Consider the following 26,931-nt stretch of genomic DNA (forward strand, 5'->3'; position numbering starts at 1 on the left):
CTTGTCTTCTGAGTTCCCTCCTTCTCTCCTAAGTTAGCACAGAGCCACAGGACAGTCTGTGTTGGCAGGGATCTCTGAAGCTTATCTAAGTCCAACCTTCCTGTTGGAAGCAGGGTGGAGATGAGGTTGTCCGGTGGCTTGTTGGGGAATCAAAGATTTCCAATGAGCAAGGCACCACTACTGAGAGAATGAAAGCAGGATTGTGATGCTAGGGATTTTAGCACACTTCCAAAACCCTGACTCTTTTTCCCTGAAGGGATGGCATTTTCAGAGAATCCTTGAAGAGCAACACACCCCTGTGAGCCCCAAATGCTGTGAGTGGAAGAGGGAGGCAGCAGCACTTCTGCATTCCCAGACCTCAGAGTGAAGGGTGACTACAGCATGACTGCAGATCTGAGTTCCAGGTAGGCATTTCTTGCCTGCAAATTGTCATGAAGTTGAACTTGTATAGTCAAGCTACAGGAGTCCCCTGCATGTCACATGAGAATGTCACTGTGTTACAGACGCAGGAAACAGAATTGCCACATAGCCCCTTTCTTTAAAAAAAATTCCCTTTATTTTTCACTATCTACTAATCCTTGAAATTAAAACACAGGTACATTCTCTGCACAGGTGGATTTATGTATCCTCACTCTTACAGTTTTGAGAATATGAAACAAAAACTTTCAACATATTAAATAGTAAAAAAAAATTAATAGTGTTTTCTCTGTTTTGAGGCTGGTTCTTACGCCTCTAATTAGAAGAATACTGCTATATTTAAAACGCCAGTGATTCAGCTGACAATAAGACAGTCTCCAATTTTGCCATCCTTATGCAGCAAGTGATATTTTCAGTTGTGGCATTCCCACATGTTGATTTCATGAGACATAGAAATAAATCTGAGTGAAAAACAAAGTTGACAGAAGCTATTTTCTAGATCTGGTATTTATCTGAAAGCCGAAGTGAAATCCCAGTTCTATCAATGCACACATGAATTTTCTCATCTAATCATTCAGTTCACCATGAAAAATACTAAGGATTTTTTGTTTATGAAATAATTCATAAGCAACATCCCACTGTTCTCTAAGGCATCTTTACCCGAAAAATTATTTAGAATGCATTATTCTTGTCAGTCAAAATATTTTGAGTCATTCTGGTCTTCCCTTCATTAGACTTTGGAGTATTTCTGACCAAACCAATAGTGAAATACACATTTCACCATCAGCTTGAGACACCTGAAACAGCAGTTTCATTTACTACAATTGCCATAAGATAGACATTATTTTTGTGCTCTCACTAGTCAAAAATATTTACAGTAATGTCATGAAAAACTGAGAGTTCAGATGAGTATCAGGAGAAACTTAATTGCTACTGAATTCCTTCAGAAAAAGCTTCATAAAGTGCTGAAACAAGCCTCAATTTAACACTTGGCCTTCCAGTGCTTTTTAACTACAGGCCTATGTACTTGCAGAAAAAAAAAATTAAATTACAATTAAAGTAAGTTTTAAGTTTGGAAAACATGAATAACCCAAATAAAATGCTGTTCATTTTTCAGTAAGTGGTTCATTAACCACAGAAACTCAAGAGTTTCACTAGGCTTATTGTTGGTATACATACAGATGGATCTATGCCACTAATTTTTAGCAGATAATAAATAGGTATCTTGACAATTTACAACAAAACCTGGAGTATTTATAGATAAAGTAGCCAGTATTCTATCTCTGGATTAACAGAGACATTCTGTCTTTTAAAAGAAGTCTTGCATAAGCCATGCTCCAAGAACTCAGACATGGTCAGCATGAAAAATTCTTTAGTACCCTTGAGATCTCTCAGTCCCTTCTTATCTTCTTACTCCTCAGAATCTTGGACTTTTTGAAGATCAATGTCATCTAAGGCAGTTTCACTCTCCAGCGGACTTTCAGGTTGCAGGGCTAGTGCCTCCATCTCTTTGGTAAATTCAGGTTCTTCTGTTCCATCAGTAGGATGATTTGGATCCACATTTTTTGTACAATCTGGACCAGTTTCTGACTGCTCTTCACTTGTAGAACTACCCTCTACTAGTTGCATTTCGTCTAAACAAAATAGAAATTAATAAACACAATTAATAAACACTGAACTCCTTTGCAAGCAAACATTTTTATTGTTGAAAAACAGTAGCACTAGAATACTTTGCATCAATTACAGAAGTGATTTATTTAGAAAAGATTCATTGAAAAAACCCAAAGCACTAAAGCTTTGCTTAAATTGGTATAAGGTTAATCTGGAACTAACCCTAAACAAAGCTCTCATTAATTTTTCTCCCATTTTTTGCCAGACTAATTTTTTTTTTTTTTATTACAGAGAGGAGCAAAGTAGGACACTAGTTATTTTAACTTTCAATTCAAACATGCTTTATTGACACTATTCTTATCACCAGCTTTTCAAAGAATGGCTGCAAGCCAGTTAAACACCAAGTACAGGTGGAGTTTGTTTTCAATCAAAAAGGCATGGACACAACTACATAGGAAGCATTTCTATATAAAACAGACTGAAGAAATTAAAAACAATGAACTTTGGTTGAAATGAGTCATCCTAAAATTTCTAACTTGACTGCGTGGAACAGAATAAGCTATTGCACCTTTACTCTTCAAGCAATGTTTTCTGAGAAAAAAAGTTATTAAATAACTTTTTTCCCCGATTCTACCAAGTAGGGCTTGCATGCTAGGACTTCTGAAAAGAAGGAGGGGAAAGCCTAACTGGGAGAAGTAGTTATATCTTGGTTTATTGCTCTGTTGTGATTTGATAGACAGCCAAAAATAGTCATAGCTAGCTAGCCATAACCCTGCCAAGGTCTTACATGGCAGGGAGCTAAGAACTTCCTGCACAAGCTGACACGTGGACTTTCTTGACACTCACCCTGTATAGCAGAAACCCTTAAACTCTTGAGTTTGCTTGTACTTGCAGCTGTTGCATTTGCTTTTTTAATTATTACTTTCCTGATGTACAGGATTTGTAGTGGGTATTACTAACTTTCTGAAATAAAACTGCTGTTGATATGAAATGCTCTGCTACAACACCATTCACAAGGTGACCTGAAGCTCAGATGACTTCAGTGTCTTACTAACAATGCATAATTGGATAAGGTCTATAGTGTGCTGGCCATCTACCTGAATCTGTTAATGAAGATTAACATGTAGATAGTGGAGTAGAAACATAACAGAATATGTTAGCTTCCCTTTTTAGGCAGGAAAGGAGAAGAGCTATTCACCAAGATCCTGCCTCTCCCTCTGAAAAGGACAGCAGGTGGGGCATCACCACTCACAGCTCATTATGTTTTGTTGTACTGGGATTTCTAATATCTTGCCTCCAACTTCCAGTCATCCTGATCCCGTGCAACAGCAGCTCTTGTAACAGGATCAACAGAGGAAACTGTTGAAAACTTCAATTATTACTGATTTATTACTCATTTATATCCTGCTATTTTGAGTACAGCTGAACATTACCATTGTTAAGGCAACCATGATTTCTGCAGTGCACTTCTACAATCCTTAAAACAAAGGAAGGGAAATCCAGTAACTTGTAGAATAGAAAAAGTGGTTTCATCCCCTACTTTCCTATTATTTCACTTGAAGAAACATGGGAAGGGGCAATACGGTGTTTATTAGGTTATTATGATTTAAATACTTGTTTCCTGAAGGGAGAAAACCACCATGAGCAGTTTAAAGACTACTGCTTGCTTTCCTCACATTCAAGCACACAACACAATTAAGTTGATACTGTGATTATGAAGAGAAATATTATGGGAGATTTAACATCTACATTAACATTTGCAACTGGAAGGAGCAGGCTACTTGTTTATTAACCAACTTGTCTTAACACCTCCAACAAAACATAAAGCAGCATTAAAGTTCTGCACCAGCTTGATTAAAGATCTGGACTTCGAAACAGTGCAGTGTAAATCAGAATGCTTCCACTGTAGAAATCTGTGTAACTGCATCATTAAAAACCACATTTGGATGTATACAGCATTTGTAAATTTAAAGGCCAGAATCCCAACAAACACAGCTTTGCTGTTATGTTTCAAAGATTTTTCTCCCAACCTCAGCTGTTGCAGTTTTAAGACCTGTTAAATTGCTCTTTGTGATGCAGTTAACACAGCATTAGTTTCAGCAAGGGAACAACAGATCCTAACCTTTGTTTTGCTTCTTTTCTTGTTTCCTTTTCTCTTTGGCAGCTTCTAGTTCTTGTTTCTCATGAATTTCCTTCAGGATCTTGCAGACTTTTTTGTGAGTAAACCAGTGTATTTTTTGGCAGTTCTGGTCACAGTACATCACCTGAAAGTTACCAGTTATTAATTCATTTTCACGTACTAAAAAAATTTCCTTGCATTTCTTAGCGCAGCAAGTTAAATATCTATGTATAGCACTTAATGGTATTTTTAAGGTCATATGGACTGATTCTATATAAGAATCTATAAAGGGCAGTTTTTTATTAACTCTAAACAAACAGAATTTTTGCTCTTTCTTCGTTCTTAAGCGTACACACTTGGAAATCCAGTACTCCTTCCTACTTGTGAATTTCAGGCATCTTTCTCAAAAGAACGTCTTCAGTGCAGGCATGCATGCCATTCCTCCTAAGTCTACACAGTAAATAGGGAAGCATTCAAAATCCTCAGCACCTCAGTGCAACTATTTTTTTTTTATTCTTACCATTTTACAGACTGAGCACCTTTTGTCTGCTCCCTTTCCCCCACAAGTTGTACAGAATTCAGCATCCACAAAACCCACTTGGCCAGTAATCGCTTGTGTAAGCACAGAAAAAGCTGTGGGGTCAGAGCCCTGAAAGACAAGAGGTGGTAATGAGATTAAAAGCCAGCACTGTTGCAGAGAGGGATGCGCGAGGGAAGACCAGAAACGATGAACGCAAGTGTCAGTCTCACTGAAGCTGCTGCAGCAGTAAAAACATAAAACCAAATCACAGAACTTCAACTAACATGCACAACTTAAGATTTATCTTTAGATAAACTGAACTTAAGCCCTGAGCTTCTGTGTATTTCCTCTGTAAGTTATTAATAAACTCCACATTCTTTACACCTGTAGATCCTATGCAGCAGATTTTTGCAGGTCAGTCTCTGTGCTGGCACACAAAAACATGTTTCATTTGTCACTGTTGTGCTCAGTGCACACAGGTGCTACAGACCAAATGGTCAGAACTTGAAATTTTCAATTATTTGCATATTACTATTTAGATGTTATTTGCAGCATCCTTCCCATGCAATGCAAGCAGTAAGGTTTAGGTAACCATACATTAAAACTATTCTTTCGGGCAATGATGTAAATATTCCAAGAAAAAACGTCAAGTAGTTCTGGCTCTAAGTAATTCCTTAAACTGTCAGACTACCATGGAATATGTACAATCATAACTACTACAACAACACTGAGATGCCCAGACTGAATCCAAGTAATTGTGCAGTGACAAAGGTCAAAAGCTTCCACATAAATAAAAATTACAGTATCACTTCCTTTCCAGCTCTGCATAATGGACAGAAATACAATGGAATAAACCGTCTTTGCTTTAAAGGCATAAAAGATTGCAGGCTCTCTTAAGAAAAAAGCAACAGGAAGGAAAATGTTAACTCTAAAGCAAGTTGTAATGCATCACAATGGCTTATGTTTTCACACTGTGTTTATCTTCCTGGCTTAGGCAAACAGTAGAGATTGCACTAAGCCTCAGGATATTTTAGCAGACCTGGAGCCACTTAAGATGGAGGCTATTTTTAATTGGCTCTGAATAATCCAAACACATCACAAGATTGTTCCAGTTCCCCAGTGTTTGTGCGTACAACATCTCTCTCTCAGAGACCAGAGAGAACATGCTTAAAAAAGAACAGCCACTCTTGTGTAAAATTTATTATGAAGCAATAAATAGTCCTAAAATGAAGAGTGTGCTAGCAAAGACCTAAGAGGACAACTGAGGTTAGATTTTTAACTTGTAATTTTGATTTCCTAATTTAGATATAAATTTTGCTGCACATTGCATCATCTCGACTCTCCCTCTCTGTGATAAAAGGAACCCCACAGAATGTTTCTCCTTTTTCTACCATCATATATTACCAACTTCTTGTGTACAATAGAACAAATGAATGCATTAAATCTAGGAATTTATTCAATCTTAAACTGAATTTAGACATTGTGAAAACAGACTGCAAATTAAGCTTTTTTTCTGAATCTACCATTTCAATAAGTGAACTGGCATAGAAAAACTGAACAGACATCCCAGAGGAGGAAAAGAAAGCTCAGAGACAAGAAAATTGCATCAGTTTTCTTTAAAGGCTGAGGTGTTTAAGCATTTGTTATGGGCACATGAAAAAAATACTAGTTGAAGTACTTTAGAGCATTTTCCTGCAATATGTAAAATCCAGCTCCAGAGAGTTTAGGGACATGAAAACCCTTTGCTTAATATAATATGTTGCAGAAACTGAGGACAGAAAGATGTCTCAACCTGGATTTACTATGCAAGTTACTGAGAAAGGATTTTCTTGACGGGAAAAACTTACTATTTCAACAGGAGCAATACTTCTCACAAGCTGCTGGAGCAACGTGGCTTCACAGTAAGGAAACTTCCGGATACTTTCTCGAATTAGCTTCTCTTGATACACAGGGAAACCATCTTTATCTCTCCCTTTCAAGAGGCTAAATTTTTTAAAATGCATGTAAAATAAGAAATCACATAGTAAATATATTCAAGAACAAACACATATAGCATGCTATACTCTCTCCCCTTTCAGATTATAGAGAAGAATTCACAATAATTTGGCAACTTCGTAGATTCATCACTGATGAACTATTCAATTTCATGATGTGAAAGCTGATTTCATAATTTTCAGTCTCACAGAGGATTTCAGTAAAAATCCACAGTGGTGTATGAGGGAACGTGATCCTTCTAAAAGTCAGGTCACTTACTTTGATATGTAAGATCAGGCAGCTGGTTTGTAACTCAGTAGATTCTGAAGATCTGTCTAAGTTATTTAAGAGGATGAGTCGCATCCAGAATCTGTGGGACTTGCAGTTCTCATTTGCTTAAGTGTTTTTGAAAAAAAATCTCAATCTGTATGACTGCTGGAGAGCAAAATGGCACAAGAAATGTTCCCAGATGAACCATATTGGACACTGAGAAATTCTTTTTTCAAGGCTATCACTCCCCTTTTTTTCAATCACACATTGCTGTCTGCTGCTTCATGGTGTATATGTAAATGCCAAGATCCAACCAGTTCCAGCAGAGCTGAAATTCTAGGAACGTTTGCTTTGCACCCAGGAAAGGACATTGTCACTTCAGACACAGAAAAAAGGGAGACAGTGCCACCCTGGAGTAAATGCAGCTGGGATTATTTAACAAGTTATTTGTCATAGCCTTTATCCAAACCAATCCAATCTATTCCTTCAATTGTCTTTTTCCTGGTATCTGTAATGCCAGGGCATACATGTGCTTTCAGACCTCTCTGTAGAAATACTCACCTTTTGATAAACCCATCTAGTTTATCTTCTCGCTCTTTTAAAAATGTAATACATTTCTGGAAGATGCAACTGATATAGTGCATTTTCATAGCAAGAACTTCATTCATATCTTTCTGCTTCATGCATTTCTCACAAATGAGATCCAGAACCTTGTAACATTTCTGCAGTGCTTCTACTTCAGCCAACAGAGGGTTCTCTTTCACCAGCAACACGATCTAGAAGATTGAAGAAAATGTAATCCAATTAAGACTTGTGCATTGGCATTATGTTCATTGTGGCTAAGTTTCAGTGGAGTTTCTAATATTCTTCTACTTCCTTCTTATGCAGTCTTCCCTTTCTTTTTTGCAGTCATTATTTACCATTCTTATTTAATATACTGTAATTCACAGTTCCCATATAAGAAAACATTTACAACTAAGACTGGTATTAAAAATAGCAAGTTTGTTTTGTTTTGTTTTTTAGAATAAGAACCTGAAAAATCAAAACTAGTTCTAAAGAAAGTTATAGAAGCTACCTACACTATCCTAAAATCTCTTTCCTTTTGAGCACTACAGTCTTGTATAGTTTAAGGACTTCTATGATTTAAGCAGTTTCACAGAACACATCAACCTCACATAATTGTGGAGTACTTCCTGTAGCCTAGTAAAGCACTGAATAAAATATTCTAAGAGGAAACTGTATGCTCTACTCACTCAATTAGCTGCCACTGGTGCACTACTGTCTCTGTGTACTGCAGATACCTGGCTGGAAACTGTTAAAAAATTCTGGACTTTGACTGGAAAGCCCAAGGAATTTGTATTTGAATGTAGGTGCATTCATTTCTCTGAACTACACTGGGGGAGCAAACCATAAAAGACATTATTGTCAGCAATATCCTGGGAAGTAAAATAAACATTATCTTGCACATACTTTCAGAAACAGCAGCAGTGGTAGATGTTACTGTGGAGAACCAGTGATGAAGGTAGGAAGATACATGCTGAGAAAAGCATTGAGAGAACAATGAGATTTTGTTAAAATAGGAACTTGTTTTACGTTTTCACTTCAAGTGGGGCTGAGAAATAAAGCCAAAAAAGACAGTTATTTACGGTTACTGATAGAAGGAATAAGAATCGCTCCACTTAAAGGTGTTACTTCAAGATTCTGGTGTGTACAAACACTGAAATATTTTTTTAATCACATCTAAACGTTGAGCCTGATTCTTCCTCTTTTTCAGAAGTAGCTGAATTTGCAGATAATGCTTCTGATCTCAGCTGACCTTGCAGAAGAGCAGAATGCTTTCTGACACAAAGAAACCACTCCAACACCAACAAACACATACAATTTACACATTACTCCACCTTAACAGGATGCATGTTGGTAGTAGTAATAATTTTATGCAGAGGCCCAGCTAATTTTACTGGCAGTTTTGGTTCTTTGTCTAAGCCTTGTGGTTTAGTATAGTAGTCCAGCCTTTCACGTGGAAAGAAGTTGTTGATGACAGTCACACAATCATGTTGACCTAAAGGCACACAAGAAAAAAAAATCACCAGTGAAATAATAACAAAAAAAAAACAAACAAAAAAAAAACAAACAAAAAAACAAACAAAAAACATAAACCCCAATCTAATATAAGCAATACAAGTGAGAATTACCCACATGCAAAGGCAACTCTTGTCATTCTCTTGCATGTAGTTTTAATCTTCAGTAAGTGTTATTAACTTAGTGACTCCCAGCAGGGAATGCCCTCATGAAAATTCATTTTGAATATCCTGTCCCCTTCCTGCATTCTCTTTCCCTGATAAGCCACAACTAAGAGAACAGTTATTTCTCCCCTATATTATATGATACTAGTAGTCTCATACTGCTGCTATAATTTTTCAAGGTAAGATTTTTCTACTTTGTACTTTTGAAATTAATGGCATTTGCATGGAGACTCCTAAGTTTTCAGACCTGAAGCAGGTATTACTGTATTAACCTGTGGTGGGAGAAGTTATAAGAACAGAACATGCTTAAAGTTTACCAAAAATAAAAGGACTATAATGAAAGTAACAAGATTAGAAAAGTTACACCCTCTTCTTGTTTTCTACATCTGATAATACAATGGATTATTTGACTAAAGGGAAAGTAAAACTTATCTTTTCTACTTCAGGACCACATTCTTCAAATTGATTGATTTATCTTGGCACTAATCCTATAATCAGTAGAAGACACAGCCAACCAAATTCCAGCATTTAAAATCCTCCACTGTTTTAGAAGCGACAGTTCTGAGCTAATAGAGCACAGTGTAAGACAAATGACAGGGGAAGAAGTATCCTCACTTCCCACACACAGGCAGATGAATTAATGTTGATTGGACAAAGAATAAAAAAGGAACAGGAATAGATTCCAATGTGCAGACTTTTAGAGAGTAGTGTATCTCAGTATGCCTGAAAATATTTATGCTACCTTGGTGATGTGATGAGATTTTAAACAAGAATTCTCAAAAATTATGTTGGAGACAATATTCCCCATTTACTCCAAACACCATCATATTGGAAAAGACTCTCCAAATCCAAAGGATAATTAATAGGAATAGGCTTCTTTGATACTTAAATGAATAGTTAAGGTTTTGCTGCTCGAACCTCAAGTGAGCAATGTCAGCCTTTTCTTCTTTAAAACAGCAGAATAATAAAATGGAAACTGAATCTTAGCACTAAATCACTACTCAAGGAAGTAAATCTAAATGGCAAGGTAGCCTTGAATTCAGAACACCAAAAGGACTTGAAAGGGAATTCTCAGGCATTTAAACACCATGAGAAGGTTGTGTCTGAAAGAAAATATAGGTCCTTGTTTTTGGGAAGGAACAGCTGTGCCATTGGAAATGACTCCACTTAACCTCATTATATTTTATCAATTCTCCTTGCTAGAGAAGAAGTGGGACATTAAGCCAGGAACCTAGTATTGTCAAGGAGGGTAAAAAATTTAAGAAGGGCTTGTAAAACCAAAGAAAGACCAAAAAACCAGAACAACAACAGCAAAAAAGCTTGTTGCATGTTTTGCCAGGGATAATTCCGCATGCTGGAATGACAAATCTTTTTCTAGTGAAGTTCAGCTTAGTAAGTAGTGACTACCTCAGAAGAGGTTCCAAGACTTCTCCCTCTCCCAGAAGTCTGGGAGAAGGGCAGGGGGTGGCTTGCTGCCAGCACACAGCTGCAAAGCTCAGCTGAGTTCCTGGCTCCTGGCACTATGGTCATCCTTTTCCACAAGGGAACCTCCCATTAGCACTTGGTGCTGCACTTCAGACCCCTCCAATGCAACCAGCTTCCTCTTACTGTTTCCAAAGCGGTGACATTGCAAAAGCTTACACACTTGTATAGCACCTGTTCTCACAGGCAAGATCATCTGTGTTTTTAGGAAATCAAACATAGGAATACAACACAAATTGACTCTTACATGATGAGATGTGGAAAACATAGCTCAACTACGTGTCAGCTCAGAACAAGTTATTAAATAATGTTTCTCCAAGAAAAAGCATCAGACTCTAACACTTTACTTCTTTAAAGGTTTAGAAAATGAGAATAATTTTCATCTCACCCACAAAAGCAGCCATCTGAGCTGCTGTCCTTCCCACAGAGTTGACAACATCAGTTTCTGCTCCAGCCTCTAACATCATCCAGGTGATTTCCTTGTTTCCTGAATTTGCAGGAAAGATATGGGGAATGAGCAAGGACAAATCAGAATTTATAATTCTCTATGCTTCAGAAAAAGATGTATTGAACTTCTTAAAGACCAGGTACAACACTGAGGAAAATGAATGTTCTTAATGTCATTATTTTAAGCATGGATTAAGAGAAAAGCATGTGCTTATTTAGAGTTCCAGCAGGTGTAATTCTTCTCTCTGTAATGTACAGACAGCTTCCCATGGAGCTTAGGGGAGTCATACTCATGTATGTAGCTACACTTGAGGTTGGTCCCTCTGGACAGCAGTATAGAAGGAAATTCTACTTATCTAGTTTAACAGTTCAACTACACTTGCTATTCTAAGAAGAAAAACACATTCAGGACTATGATGTAGCAGGAACACACTGAACAGAACAGATTGTTCCTTTCTCCACAGTGGGAACTGGGAATTCAGACTGGGCTAAATACCAAGTAAAATGAAGCTAAAATTTGATGGGAAGATTAGATTACTTAATTGGTGCCCTTCAGAGACTAAAAAAGGACACTTGTCACCACTCCTGCTGGTTCTGCTTTCAAAGGTATTCTTACTTTATCAGTTTTTGTGCACATGCTAAGTACAGAAATGTGAATACAAAAAGGGGATGGTGAATGAAAATGAATGTTTAAAAACAAAGTCACTTCATCAGTAGTGCTCATGTACCTTTTGTGCTCACCGATAACAGACTCTAAAGTCAACATTCAGAAGATTTCACACCCAGGATGGCAAGCTAAAAGCTCAGCTGTGAGAAAATTGTATAAATCCAGCATTTTCCATACAGTTGCAGTAATTTAACAGCTTCTAAGAGTTTGTTCTCATCTATCTGCTGCAGCTGTGATATTGCTCAATACCACAGAACACTGGAATTTCACAAATCTTTTTACTGAAGTTGTAGCTGGAAAACAATCTGACGATCTAGCTGAGGTTCCTATACATACATAGGCCTTTTTTTTAATACTTATGATGAATGAAGGCAGTTTAAACTCTACCTGCTAAGAAACCTGACTCCTCTAGAATCTCATTTTTGGGAAGTCATAAGTGGTCTATGAAAGAAGATACTTAAAATAACCTAATATTCCTAAATAAAATCTTTTCTCCAGAAGGAACAATGTTTTAATGTAGTGTCTTTTTCTCACTCAAGGAAATTACTGGTCCAGCCATCAGGGAAAAAGAATAGCAAGAGGAAAGCTGCAAACCACCACTTGAGACAGGAGAAGATACATACAGCTATAAGCACTCTCAAGAAAAAAAAATGTAAGAGGAGAGCAAAAATTATTTTGGGAAAACATGGTTTTAAAACTTACTAAATATATTTTTAAAAGCCCACAGGATAGTTGGAAAAATAATGTAGGAGAAAGACAAAATTTAAAAAATACTGGATTGAGAAGTCTCAAATATTACCAAAAGCTACTGGTGCAACATCATTTTCAGTGTAACGCAGTTTAAGTAAACAGAATGTATCCCACTGCACAAGAAAACTGTCCCAGGGAAGTGAATGTTGAGATCTCGAACAAACAGGACAAAGTAGGTACAGGATAAGTAGATTGTATGCCTCAAAATGCTGAAGAACATAAATTTTTAGATGAGCCTGAACAGAAGCTCTCCTTTTGCACTGCCCATAGGATTTTACTGATCATGACGTAGTTGCATGGTTCACATAAATAACAGCAAACCTGAATAATAAAAGCATGTCAATGTTCACTTTTAAATTAACTTATGGCAAATTGTACCCATTGATGTCATAAAAATCGGTGATCTGAGTCTAGTGAGAAGTTACCTGAAAGTCCAGCAAACATCAAGGCAGTGTATCCGTGCTCATGTTCATTGCAGTTTACATCAGCTCCGTGTCTCAACAGCAACCTGCACATGTCCACCTTCCCTTTGTAGGCTGCGTGCATCAGAGGGGTCATGCCATGCTGGCAAAAGAAAGGGAGAAGCAAGTAGCATACAAAAATGAATGTTACATCTCTTGATCTTCATATCACTGATCATTTTTACTTGGCCACACATATTCAATATAACTACCAAAGCCTCACGTAGTATTTTATTTACAAAAACCTCACAAAATCTTCATGAAAAGATACAGTTACTAACATGCAGCAGATTTCCATGTCAGTTTTCTGATTTTGCTGTGCTATAGATTTGAAAACAGAGCAGTGTTGAACAAATGAAAATCATTTACAGTCAATTTATCATTGTCCTTTTATGTAAGACATTAGTGTTGAAGACAACTAAGGTTTCTGCTAGTTGGAAAAGCTTGGTTTACAAAACTTGTTAGCTTCCTATGTTACCTTTTTCTCCCCTGCTGTGGCTTATATGATAAGCAGCAAGAAAATTAGAAATAGGCTGTTGTTGTTTTAAACATTACCAAGATTTTCTGTCTCTGAAACCCATCTTGCTCATTTTTAGTCATGATTACTGGTCATTTTGCCATCTGCCTCTCTCCCACTTCTCCACCCTTTTGGCATTGTGTCCATGATCAGCCAGAACTCTGAAGGACCTCATAAAGACACACAGCTCTTGTCAGACTTTAACAAACCTGACTGATCAACTGCCCCAGTGCAAAAAGGATTAGCTTCAGCATGGGAGGACTGAGGTGTGATTAAAAAGGTAAAGCTGGGGAAACCCCAGAGGAATTTTTCAGAACTAGGGTGAACTGCTAGTGCAGGCTCTCTCCCTCTTCAAGGGCAGGGAGAAACATGCTGCTGTTTGAGAAAATTGCATGACACTCTATTTTCAGAATATAGTATGCTTTTTCCAGTATGCTGTTTATTTTCACTTAACATCAGGTCAGGATTCATGTTATCAGCCAAGACACTTTAACTGTCCAAGAACACCCTCCAACACTGCATACCAGGGAGAGTGCTTTAGTTTGTCCCTGAAGAAAATCATAATGGCATTCTCTTCCTTTTTTTGCCAGTCAAGGCTGTGTGCTTGAATACATTCATGTACAACATTACTCCAGCTCTGTAAATGCCTGGTAATGAGATACTCTGAAATAATGTAATTGTCAGTTTTTGAGCCTTAATGTATTTCTTGTTTCAATTTATGACTGAGTGAAACCCAAGTAACTTTAATTTACCAGCGTAATTTTCAAAAAATTTCTAAAGGTGACGGAAATTGGAAAAGTTAAAAGTATAATAATTTTAAAGTATTACAGTTTCATTACTCTCCATCCTAACTGAAACTAATAGAAAGTGCTTACTTGATGCATTATATTTTAGTAACCCACATATTTTAGTAAAATGCAATATAAACTGCCATTGAAGAAACAAAATACCTAAAAAGATCCCTTCATGAATATGAAACAGGTGGCTTTGCTTTTGCTAGATTTCATTTGGGGTGTCTCAAATGTTGAATAAAGACTTTCTGTCCTACTATATAAAATACTTTTTATTATATTACATTTCATAATGTTACACCAAAAGCAACTTTACAGGCCAATCCCAGTCTGAAGTCACAGTAGGGATTTGTCTCCCTTAGCAGCACAGAAAGGTACTGCAGTAAGGGAATATAAACACAGCATGGTTTTTCATGGGAGAAAGAATTTTTAGAAAACAACGACTTTTAAGTTTGGTTACATCTTGAAAGCCAGTTGTTCCAATTAAGACCTGAAGATTATATGACAAAGTAAAGAACTGGGTTTGTTTTATCCTCTCCTCCCAGAAAACTGTTTTTTTAAAATCCTTTGATTTAATTTTAGACGTGTCAGGCTGTGGTGTGGATCAAAAAAACTTATCAGGCAAAAAATATGTCGATGGTTGTTATAAAATTGGATTTAAAGTCACATTAATATCAGTTTTTCACATTCACAGTAAACAAAAGAGGGTCAGGCTAGACACAAATTTATCTGGAAATGCTTGATATCCTGTATTATGTCCCTACACAGAAACTGGATTGACTGCAAATACTTTTCTCAGCCTGAATGTCCAGCAAGAGTCTGTTTTCTCACAGATGACATTTGGATTGTCAATACAATGTACTTAAAAGACAAAACTTGCAGATGGTTTATTAAGCATACAGATGAAACAAATTTTTGTTCCACTATGAAAGATCAGATGAAGGATCCTTTTTCTAGCTGTTACCATGCAACATTCTTCTGACCAAAAAAACTGAACTTTTTAATCTTATTCCCCAGGACAAAAGTGAATCCTTCCCAGCTTTTTTTTTTTTTTTTTTTTTTTTTGCAGGTATGTTACATTGTAACATCTTTTCTCTTCTGCAAGGTTCTAAGTATTTCCTATATGTCTCACCATTCAAGATGAATAGTGTTTGCAGTGCCTCTAAAAATTAGCTGGCACTTCTCTTGACTGGTTTCTCCAGCTCACCAACCAACAAGGCCTCCCTGGCACAACAGGGCTCTTGGCACAGCCAGCCCGGTCATTACAGACCATCCTTCCCAGTTCCTCATGCTGAAAAGAACCCAAAAGCAGACTAAAGAATGGGATTCTAAGAACTGCTGCCATAGTGGGGAAGTAAGTTCATGAAAAAAATCACCCAAACAACAAACTATGGGGTCAATGGAGGGGCAGGGAGATGAGTACCAGAACCGGGGAGGGGTTGGACTCCACCACCAGCACAGAGGAAGAAGAAAGCAGATCAATCCCTCATCAGCTTCCAGCTGAGGTGTGCTTCAACAGGATGAATAAAAACAAATTTATGAAGACAATAAAATGGAAAAACAACCTTCTGCCTCCTAGGAACTACAAAGGAAGTTTCCAACAAAACTCATGCTCAGCCTTCATCAACCAGAGGAATAGGGAAACACATGACAGCTAGGGAACAAGAAGTGGGACAAACAAACAAAAAATGCACAATATCTACCACTCCAATGACATGTGCATATCTGGCACAAAACCCCTCCATTTTGTGAACATTTAAACACTCATGCTGACTGTGTAAGAGCACAGACATCACGTGTGTATTGTTTTGTGGCTAACAGGATGAAAATTCACTGCTGAAGTAGCCACATAAACCTGTGTTACTTGAGTGAAAAGCACAATCCAAGTGCTCCCAACATTCCCATGCTCACTTCACCCTTCTTCTCAACCATGGAACCTTGTCAAGATGTGGCATACAGGCTGGATTACACTGGAGCAGTCCCTCAGCAGTTACTGAGGTACACTAAGGCATTGCACATGAGAGTACCAGCTATTTAATAGAGCGGGAAAAATAAAAAAGGAATGGGACAACTGAAAATCTGCTGTAGACACTTGTATGTCAGCAATATTAAAGCATTCACCTCTCCCTTCCCCAGCTCAGTTTCCAATGAGGAATGCAGCCCCACATGAACACTGAAAGAATGTCTTATTTTACCCTTTAGGTTCACTAAACAATTCAAGTCAGAAAATTATAAACAAAACACATAACTCTAGGTTTGGCCTTTACTTGAGACAGTATTTGGGACATTACTAAAAATGATGTAAAAAGAACAGGTGCTACAAAGCAGAAATACTTGTTGATGTATCTCTTCAAAATCAACACTCTTGTACTGAATGGTGTTAGTCTAGAAATACAGCTTGACTCTTCACTGGATGAAAGTCTCTAGAAATTTCACTCTTCAAGCTTTTGAATAAGATTGCCCTTACACATCTTAAATTTCCTAAAAGCAGGATTTTAGGTAGTTACATACACAAATAATTTTAGCTGTAGCTAAGTATGGACTAATTAGAATATGAAATACTGTTCAGTAAGTGTCGATCACAGCTATAGTTCTCCTTTATGGTCATCCTGCTCAGCTGCTGGTTTCACATATGTAACACATTAGTTCCTCTGATGATCTTTCAGTTCATCTGCAGTGATGAAAAGTTAAAGCCTACATCAATCAGCAACTTGAATTGAAACCAGATAATTCTTACTAGCAGAGGAATTTTCTTTGGTTTGTGTATTTTGAAGTACTATGTAAAGAACATCAAAAGACAAAACTCTCCTCAACAAAGGCCAAGGATCTGGCATTTTCTGCTAGCACAGGATTTTCACACTAGAATAGCAAGATAGATTACCTGAGGAACCTTCCATTGAACATACTCAGTATGAGTGAAGCTACACACATCTCAGCCATGAATAAGCAAGGTGCGCTGTAATTCCCAGGAAGTGTTTGGTTCTGTAGCACAGAGAAGTGGACTGTCTCTAAATTATGTATTACCAAACTGAACAGCTGAATTACCAAACTAGAGGAAAAAAGTAATGTTGCTAACACCAGATGATAGTTCTATATGTAAGAAGATTACGAACAACCTTACAGTTATTTTAAACAGAGAAAAATTATGGACTTTTCAGGTCAAGTCTGTTGGCTTGATCTGCCAGGGGATATAGCACTACAGTAGTCCTTTGCAACCTTAACTACCAACATGATCAGAGGAAACTTCCACAGTTGGAAAGCCCATGTGCTTCCTTGAGCCTGCCTTTCTATAACAATCTAAAATATTTTCGCCACATGCTGTGGATGGAGTTCAAGTCAGCAAAGTGCTGACAAAAAGTCACAATATTTACAAGCTCTGCGCTCTCAGGGGAAAGAAAAGTTCTGAACACTTTCTCCCATACTAAGTTTCCAAATTATCAACCACTCCATTAAAAAAATGACTAAGCAGTGTGCATTTAAGTTAACTATATTTGTTTTTATTTTACATCCATTTCTACAGCCCATCTATTTGTCCAATGTTTGAGGACACCTGAACTTAAATGTCCCTGAAGTTTTAAAGTCACCAAACTGTTAAAGACTAGTTTTGCTGAAAAGCCATTGCATTTGTTTTCATAATGACAGCGATTAAGACACAACAGAACAATTGATTTGGTCAGAAAGGGTACTGAGAAAAACCAGGACTGTATCTGCTGGATATCTCCAACCTTCTGGAAGATGGGCATCTGGGAATCTCATTTGAGTGAAGGGATTTTACTCTGACACTGAGTGCTGACACTCTCAACAGAGCTCAGCAGACCAATATGACGTGAAGGGTATGAGGGAGTCTTAGAACAAGTGCAGGAAAAGCAAGCAGACTTAGAGAAGTAATTTTTTTATTTTTAAATACATGTACCAACAGCAGAAGTAATGCTGAAATACTGCATCCAGCTCATATGTGTGGTTTTAAAGAAAGAAGCCGAAACAACTGGAAAGGATTTGAAGAAGAGCCACTTATTATAGCTCACTTGCTGCAGAAACATAACTTTAGGCAAGATACTTAAAAGGTCACTGCATCTAGAAGATGTTAAAATGTGACTTGGTCCTTGTGTAAAGGTACATAGAGAAAAGACAGCTGATTGTTAGCAGTTTTTAATGTACAAGAAAGTGGATCCAAGCAGTTAGAATATACAGTCAAACCAAAAATGAAAGGAACAGATTATGTGTGGGTTCTTTTTAAATTAGGAAGTGCACTATGTAACAACCTGCTTCTGATGCTGTGCATTCTTCAGCCTGAAATTATTAAATTGTGATTGCATGCTTGCTGTACCACAGCTAGAAGACAGAATTACATTAAACCTGTGCTCATTCTATGGATTTTCATGTAAAAAAGTCTTCAAGGATGGAAATGATTTCCTAACTGAATTGAGCTCCCACTTTAATACCTAAGCATTCCATCTTCAGGGTTTTCTTACTTCTTAACATTAACAAAATAAGTAACAGTAGTAACATAAATGTGAATTTCAAGATAAGCAACTAAGGCAACAGAGAAAAAAAATAAGATCTGATGCACTGAGAGCAGCCTAAAGTTGTGGCAACAATGAAAAACAGACTAAGCTGATGTTTAATTGGGATTTCACACACTCTTACTTTTGTATAGATATTAGAATAACACATTGGAGCAAAAATGGGTTATAAAAGAAAAATTGCAACACTCACATAGCTGATTGATTTAAGAAACCTAAACGAACCTGAACCTTCTCCTGTTTAATATGCATGATTACACACCATTCTTGGGAGTAAAAAAGAGTCTGCAAGAAGTCCATTGCATACAGTTTTATGGGCCTTATGTATAAAGTCAGATGTGAGACTTGGGTAAATACTGTTAATACTATTTCTTCTACAGCAATAGCCTGAGATATAACTCAGATATGGTTTCTTTGAATAAGTCATATCCTCTCAACACTAATCCTGGATGTTGCACTAATACTGCAGCAATGCTGCCGTCATTCAGCAATTACACTTAAGGAAAACCTTCTGATGTCCATACAATAAAGCACACTTGCAAGCACGTTTATATTGTGTCTTGGGTTCCTGAAGTTCACTGTAAAACTTAGTTTGACTAGTTTTACAGAAACTTGTTGAAATTCATACAATAGAAATTCACGTTTAGTATTTAACTTAAGAAAAATCAGAAAATGGATCTGTTGGCAGAAAAAAAGGCTAACAATATCCCATGAAGATATCTGGTAAAAGAAGTGCAATTTTTCTCCATTCAGCATTTATGAGACTACATCTACAATATACCCTGTCCCATTTAGAGCCTTCCAGTGCAATAAAGACATGTATAAACTGCAACAAAATCAATGGAGTACTACCACTACACAGTAGGAACCTGAGCACTTGCACAGTGAAGAGAGACTGCAGGAGCTGGGCTTGCACAGCCTGGAGAAATGGCTTTTGTGGGACCCAACAGCAGCCTGCCAGAGCTGACAGAGAGATCACTGAGAAGACAAACTCTCCACTTATGGTGGTTGGAGGGCAAGAGACACTGAGCCTGAGCTGAGGTTCAGACATAAGGGAAACACTTTTTCACCAAAATCACAGTAAGAGAGTAGAACAAGTTGCCCAGAAATATTTTACAGTCTCCATCCTTAAGAGATTTACAAGGCCAGACATGTCAAAACTCAGAGCAATCTCATCTGACCATGGAGCTGAAGCTGCTTTGAGCCAGAGGCTGAACTAGTCACATTCTCAGAATTTCCCAGTGATTCCTATGAAATTATAAAGCTGTGAAAATAACCAGAGATTAACATTTAAATTGATAAATTACACATGGATTTATCATGCATGATGGGGAATTAGTTTTGCTTGCATGTTATATTTCATATTAATGTTGCATGCTTTAGAAAAACATTGTAAAAAGAAAAATAAGAGGAAACATGAACATCACATAAGGTTCCTTTCTCCACAAACTTATTCCCACCTTCAGGTAGCACTTCAGGATTTAATCTTCTACATGTTTACCCACTTGTATAAAAGGCTGTGGTTCCATTTCTGATCAAGCTACTCACCCTCCAAGTCTGTTTATGAGACCCAAGCATGGCATGGGGACAGGTGCCGTGTCTGCCACAGAGGGACTGTGCAGAGAGATTACTGTTTGTGAGGGTGACAAGAAGTCAGGGAGCACCCCGACGTGTTTTGCTGCAGCATTTATCCTACCTTACAGACAAAGCTCAGGCTGGAACTTGAGACAAAATACAGTGTAGTACTTTAAATAACATTAATCTTTAAACTTTCTTTAAAAAACAGTAAGAACTCTTCAAAGGTTCATTACTCATCTGCAGGCTGAAAATATCTTGAGAGTAACCCTGATTTTCAGGGCTACAGCAACTGCTGTTAGAGAAATGTTATTTAACAACATGAAGGCCTTCAGACCTAGCATTTTCCTTATTAAACTCAGCATAATACTTGCACAGTTTTGCAGTACCTCATCCAAGCAATTGACACGGACATTCTTGCTCCCCAGTAGCCTTCCAGCCTCCTCGGTGTTTCCTTCAAATAAAAGGACAAAGAGAGAAAAGGGGGTGAGAAATAGAATAAACTGAGAATCTGGAGGAAAATGGTCATTTCCATTTCTCATTAGAATCAAAATCTTTGCATGTTAACTGATTGGGACGTAGATTAACCACCAATAAAGTAATTGCACTTAATGAAGAAGCTTAGGAATGAGCAGTGTTATGTTCTAGAAGCTAAAAGCCGAGAACTCACAACATCAAAGAACAGTTGGAAAGCATGAACTACAAGTAAACATCCATTTTTTGTGAAGTAACTGACCTACACACACAAGAACAGGACACTAACATAAAGAGCACATGAACAGCTCCAAATGAGTGTCGTGATACTGAGCATTGTAACACATTTTGTACTTTCATCTCTTTTGGAGCATCTTTTGTCTAAGAGAGCTGTCTACATTCTCAAGGAAATGACCTCACTTCAAAGACTTTTTGGTTTGAATGAAACATGATTTATCATTTACTCACATAATTTTTCCTGTTTCAATTTGAAATTTGCAATGTTTCACATTCACAAGAGTGGAATGAATTTGCTTTTGGTAATAGAGAATAAAGATAGAAAGGACAAGGACCCAGGTAGCTCGATCACTGACATTTGTAAAAATTGCCAAATGCAAAGTAGACTGAGATCTGAAAAAAAAAAAGTGCCAGAAGAAGCAGGCTACATCTATTCTTCAATTCTACTGTCCTGTTATTTTTCAATTCATTAGCAAAATCCTTTTGGCTAAGCCACAGGTCTAAGAACCTGATTTAAAGCACACTGGAAGACTATTCGGATATTGCCAATGCAGCTTCTACAGGCACAAAGAAATAAATGCTATTTCAAGAGTCTGACTTCGGAAAATATTTATTGCAAATTAACAGAAACTTCTAATTACTGATTCAATCATAAGCAAAGCTCTTTCAGCAGAGATGTGCTTAATAAAAATAAGCACTGCATCACTTAATTATGTTCATGTTTACCTTCACTCTTTCAGAAGGCGGTGGTCATCCAGCAATTTTTCAGCAAAACAGCTCTTGCAACTTCAGTTTTGGCTAAAAATCCAATTGAAATACTAGAAATAATTTATTTTCACAATGCTTTTTGGTGTGATTTAACTACACTACAGGAGCTTTTACCATTTTTCTTTTAATTAATTAATTTCAGGAAAAAAGACAATCACCTGAGTCATCTCACACACTTAATAAAGACCCCTGACTGACTGACAGACAGAGAACCATCAACTAATTTACTCCCCCAGACATAGCTATAGTCTAAAAATGTTAGAAGCTTCTTAAGAACTAGATCAGTTTTCAGAAGAATATCCCAGCCAAAGAACAAACATCAGTAAGAGAAAGTCTTCAAGGGGTGATCTTCAAGTAAATTTTAATACAAGCTAAGCAAAGCAAAGTTGCGTTTACAAACTCAGAGTTCTGTATGACAAAACAGCGAAGGATTTCCAAACAAGACACTAAATTGATGGAAGTCAGACTTGTAGAATTGACCAGAGCTAAAAGTTGGAGCCAGGCTCCTCACAGTGGTGGTATGGTAGGAAGCCAAGAGGTAACAGGCAGAAGCTGAAATAAAAGGAAGCTTCAGACTGGATACAAGGAAAAACATTTTCACTATGAACCCAGTAAGGCAAGGAGATTGCCCAGAGACACTGTGCAGCCATCCTCCTTGGAAGTTTTCAAGACCTGATGGGAAAAAGCCCTAAGCGATCACATTTGACCTCACAGCTGATGTGTTTTGAGAAGGAGGTTGGCCTAGAGACCTCCTGAGGCCTCTTCCAACCTGAATTATCCCATGACCCTAATCAGAAGCATCAGGTAAGTTAGACAGAGGTGTCTGCAAGACCAAGGTCTAAAACACTTATTAAAGTGAGTCAATCAAACTGGTTCTGGTCCACAATAAATTCACTGTTGACTGTCCTATGCTTGTATCTCTGACACAGAGGAACACTTAAATACAACTGAGAGTGAAGCACCAAAACTGTAGTAAAACTTTCATGTGTTCAAATTGCCTGGAAACTACATATAAAAATGCATAGAACACGTGAGATTTTTCATTTGCCTCCAATTAATGAATGTTGTTCATGATTTTCAAAATACCAGCTGGAGGGGATCTATTTATTCAGGGTTATGAAATTCATGTTGCTGGAACCCAAATGACAGAAAATTCCCCTGGCAATAAGCATGTGTGACAGACAGTGCAATGAAACCGTGACACTCACATGAAATGCAAAACCACAGAAGGGGTCAGGTTAGAAGGGACCACAGCAGTCTGGTTATCTGGTCCAACCTCCCTGCTCAAGCAGGCTCATCCTAGAGCACATGGCACAGAATTGAATCCAGACAGTTCTTGAGTATCTCCAGTGAGGGAGACTCCACAACTTCTCTGGTTAATCTGTTCCAGTGTGCGGTCAATTCCACTCTTACTCAAGTGGAATTTTCTGCCCATTGCCTCATGTCCTGTTGTTTGGCACCACCGGGAAGCACCTGGCTCTATCATCTTGACACCCTTCCTTCAGATAGACATTGATCCCCTTTCCTCTCTCTGAGAGAACACTATAAGATAGTATAAGGAATAGTAAAATAGAACATTATAAGGGATAAGAGGTGCAAAACACCCCAAACAAACTCAAGTGCTGGCAATGTGAGAATAACTTGTCTGCAAAGACGCCCTGGTCTGACAACAGATTACCCCCAAGAAAACTTTTTTTTTTTGTTTTTTTGGCAGCTGACATTAACACCAATAATTAGGCAAACGTCAACAGACATTGCCAGTAAGATGCAAGCTTTCTTTGGCAGAGTTAGAGCCGCCCAGTTGAGCTTCCCCAGCCCCACTGCACCGCAGCGCGCCCCCCACTGCATTCCCTGGGTGACGCACGCCTGCCCGAGAGGGAAGTAAACCATGGGAACAGCCGCTCTCCCCGGCAGGGAGAAGGGTGACGGCCCGAAGGCGGGGTCGGAAGGCAGGCGGCCCTCAGCGCCGTGACCTGAAGAGCGCGGCCGGGGGCGAGGGGACCCCGCGGCGAGCGGCCGGTAACGGCGCCTCACCTGCCGCCCGCAACGTGCGGGGTCACGAAATCCCTCCCGGGGCACGGCCAGCGGGGCCCGCGGGAGCTGCGGCCCGCGGCCGCGAGCGGCGAGGGCCGGGAGGGCTCACCTGTGGCGATCACTGCCAGCAAGTCTTTCTCCTCCGCGCTCAGGTCGCCTTTCCTGAGGGGAGCCATCGCGGCCCCCGCGCACGGTAAGGCGGGATCAGCCCGGGACGGCTCCCGCAGCACCCCCGCCCGCGGCACCGCCCCCGCCCCGCTGCTCCCGGAGCCTTCCGCCCGCAGCCCCGCCCTGCCGGGGCCGACTGCGGGGCGAACCACTCCTGCCCAGGGATGGGGGTCACTGCGTGCTAGCCTCTCGCCCTCCGCCAGCTTCCCACCGGGTGCTGCCGGAGAGAAGAAGCCTGTCGGCTCTTGTTCCTTGTTTTCAACTTGAGAAATGCGTTACGCTTTTCTTTTGTCTCCCCTTTTTGGCTTCGCCGGGGTTCCTTCGCTTCTCCCCCCCGGGGAGGTGCCGGAAGTGGTGCGGGCGGGCGGCGGCGCCCGTGTGTCAATGTGTCCGTCCTTCACTCCTCCATTGTCTCCCGCCGTCGCCGCTGCCGTCGCGCTCGCTCGCCCTCCCCTCCCCGGACCGCGCAACCACCCGACAGGTGCGGCCGGGATGGGGAGAGCCCCAGGCGGGAGCCGTGCCGGAGCTCCGCCGGAGCCCCGCGGCCGCGCTGCCCAGGCGACGGCGGCTGCTGTGGGGCAGCTCCGGCCAGGCGGGCGGGCGGGCGGGCGCGGCGGCCATGGCGGGGCAGGGCGGGCGGCGGCGTCACAGCCCCGGTGTGGGTGCTGGAGCCCGGGGTTCGGAAATGCCGCCGTTCGTGGGTTTGTGGAGCACCGGCGGCGCCGGGTCAGCTGCGGGAGGGCGGCAGTGCGGGCTCTTGGCACGCCGGCCCTTCCTTCCATGCTCCCGCTTTCCTGCCTTTTTATGGCATCGGTTGGTTGGGTAGTTGGGCTTTTTGTTGTTTTATTTTCTCCAGGCAGGAAGAGCGTTTTGTTCGGCTAAAGCGGCCGAATGGAGCCGTGGTCGTGCCACGGCATCGTGTCTCCGGGAGGAAGCGGGCGCTGATGGATCGGGAGGGGAAGGAACGCGCTCAGGGTGTTCAGAGCGGTGCCTTTTGTTGGCGCCTTTCTAAAATTAAACTGTTGGTGGAAAAATAATCTTTGTTACAGATCCAACTTTCCAGTATTCCAGCGGAAGCTCGGTAGGCACAGGGACGATCCTGTCGATTCCCTCCAAGGGACAGCGACTGAGGTTTAATATTTGATTTTTGCCTGTGTTTATACCAGAGAAAAGAGCAGGACCCTGGTACTTGATGCTGACTTTTACCCTCTTTTGCTCTACTCTTAAATGTATATTTTTTGTATCCTTCCTTTTAAGGAACCCATTTTTTTTCCTGTAACTAATTTTTGAAGGCATGGCTTTATCAGTAAGCCGAATTTTTGCGTTCTTTAGTACTTGCAGGTCACCTCATATTTCAATATTTCAATATTTCAATATATTTTGGCATTTCTCTTTCTAATACTAATTTTGTTCTCTATTTTGATACCTGTTGATGACTTGTTGACTGACTTTCAGAAGTGGTGAAGTCTCTCTCCTAGAAGAGCATGCTCTCTGAATATAGTCTATCTTCGTAACTATTTGGTAAAAAAACCAAAATGTGATACAATTTTGTTTTAACTAAACAGCCAATTTGCATACATTTACATGATTTTAAAAGTCATGGAAATAAAAGGATGTGCCACCATCTAGTTTTACGTGCATCAACAAGTGTAAATAAAAGAGATTGGTTTGGTCTTCAGATTTTAAGAGATTCCCTTGACCTTTTTTGTGGGAAACCAAAAATGTCATGAAGGTAATGCTGTTGAAGCACAAGTGCTTTTAATATTCTGATGCAGAAAATGATCCCCATGTAGTCCTAACAGAAGTATGTCACTGGCTCAACCACGAAGGCTGAAATTAGGATTTAAGTGGTCTTTTGTTGGTTCACTGCAGGGTGTGAATTTTACCTGCTGTGAACAAATTTTGTGATATTATAGTGCCTCAATAATCTCTGTGGCACTATTAAATAATAGCCTTCAAACTTCCTTTTGCATTTTAAAAAAATCCCCAAAACTGTCATGTATTCAGCACAGAAAAGTATGCATATGACATTTCTTTTATTTAATATGAGAATGTCATTATTGCCATCCTGCCCTTGCTCAGAGCGAACAGACAGTTTTTCCTTGGCAGCCTTACTGGATCTCACTTGGTGACTAAGGCTACAGGAGTGTTCCATCTGCAAGGGTAATAAAATACTTTCAGTGCTAGTTAAAACATGTTTCTCACTCTTACCTGGCTTCTGTGTGACCTTCAATCCTGTAATATGCAGATACTTCACAATCTTCAGATTATCCTTGTGAGAGTGTGAGGAAGTGGCATTGCCTCCATTTTATGACTATAATTTGAAGCATGGAGGCAACAAGTGATTTTTTTTTTTCAAGGCAGTGTAGGGAGTCAGTGTCTCAGCAGGGAACTGGACATGAAAATGTAGGTTCTGTGCATTTGTGTCTTTCCCTTTAATGCATTTGCTTTTATCTGCCATATCTGTTTTTTTCACATATTTATGATGTGTGCATTTCTGCTTGGTAATTAATAGTTTATATTTTGACTGTTACAGAGGGTGAAGGAAATGTTAACCTCACTGTGATTCAGAATATTTTCTAGATTTTAAATTGTATGTTTACATATTAAAATTTCCCTATTTCCTCATCAGGTGATACATCTGGTACTTGTGATTTGTGAAGCAGGAACTAGTGGTGGCATTTTTCCACAGTGGTTTGCTGGTTTTACTGCATGGAGGTGTGCTCATGGGGATTTGTGATAGCTATTATTAACCAATGTGTAGGTGATCCTAAATGCCCATGTGCAAGTCAGGGGTAAGATTCATGCAAGAAGATAACAAGGATTTCTTTAATCAAGTAACATTCATTTTGGGAGAATGTACAGAGTAATAACCTTTTTCTT

The 26,931-nt window shown here is 39.3% G+C and overlaps 2 protein-coding genes across 5 annotated transcripts in view; one reads left to right on the top strand and one right to left on the bottom strand.

The window, feature by feature from the left end:
• Nucleotides 1-533: 533 nt before the first annotated feature.
• Nucleotides 534-24,071, bottom strand: ANKMY2 (ankyrin repeat and MYND domain containing 2). Of its 2 annotated transcripts, none has more exons than XM_053998402.1 (10): nucleotides 23,990-24,071; nucleotides 20,757-20,821; nucleotides 12,926-13,064; nucleotides 11,025-11,123; nucleotides 8,810-8,970; nucleotides 7,473-7,687; nucleotides 6,515-6,650; nucleotides 4,668-4,796; nucleotides 4,151-4,292; nucleotides 534-2,051 (listed from the first exon to the last, which is right to left on the bottom strand). In XM_053998402.1, the coding sequence occupies exons 1-10, from the start codon at nucleotides 24,054-24,056 to the stop codon at nucleotides 1,828-1,830; spliced, it is 1,377 nt and encodes a 458-aa protein (XP_053854377.1). In that variant the 5' UTR covers nucleotides 24,057-24,071; the 3' UTR covers nucleotides 534-1,827. The 2 variants fall into 2 exon arrangements, with proteins under 2 accessions (XP_053854377.1, XP_053854387.1); XM_053998412.1 differs by lacking the exon at nucleotides 23,990-24,071 and adding an exon at nucleotides 21,805-21,963.
• BZW2 (basic leucine zipper and W2 domains 2) overlaps nucleotides 23,990-26,931 on the top strand; it is a 56,521-nt gene continuing 53,579 nt past the window's right edge. Inside the window, exon 1 of one of the 3 annotated variants that reach the window (XM_053998423.1) lies at nucleotides 23,990-24,073. The gene's annotated coding sequence lies outside the window, so the exon portion shown is untranslated. Of the gene's footprint in view, nucleotides 24,074-24,422; nucleotides 24,530-24,770; nucleotides 24,862-26,931 lie in introns of those variants that run through there. The other 2 variants (XM_053998432.1, XM_053998440.1) reach the window with 2 other exon arrangements.

Source organism: Vidua macroura, chromosome 1 (assembly GCF_024509145.1).
Source record: "Vidua macroura isolate BioBank_ID:100142 chromosome 1, ASM2450914v1, whole genome shotgun sequence".
Lineage (NCBI taxonomy): Eukaryota > Metazoa > Chordata > Aves > Passeriformes > Viduidae > Vidua > Vidua macroura.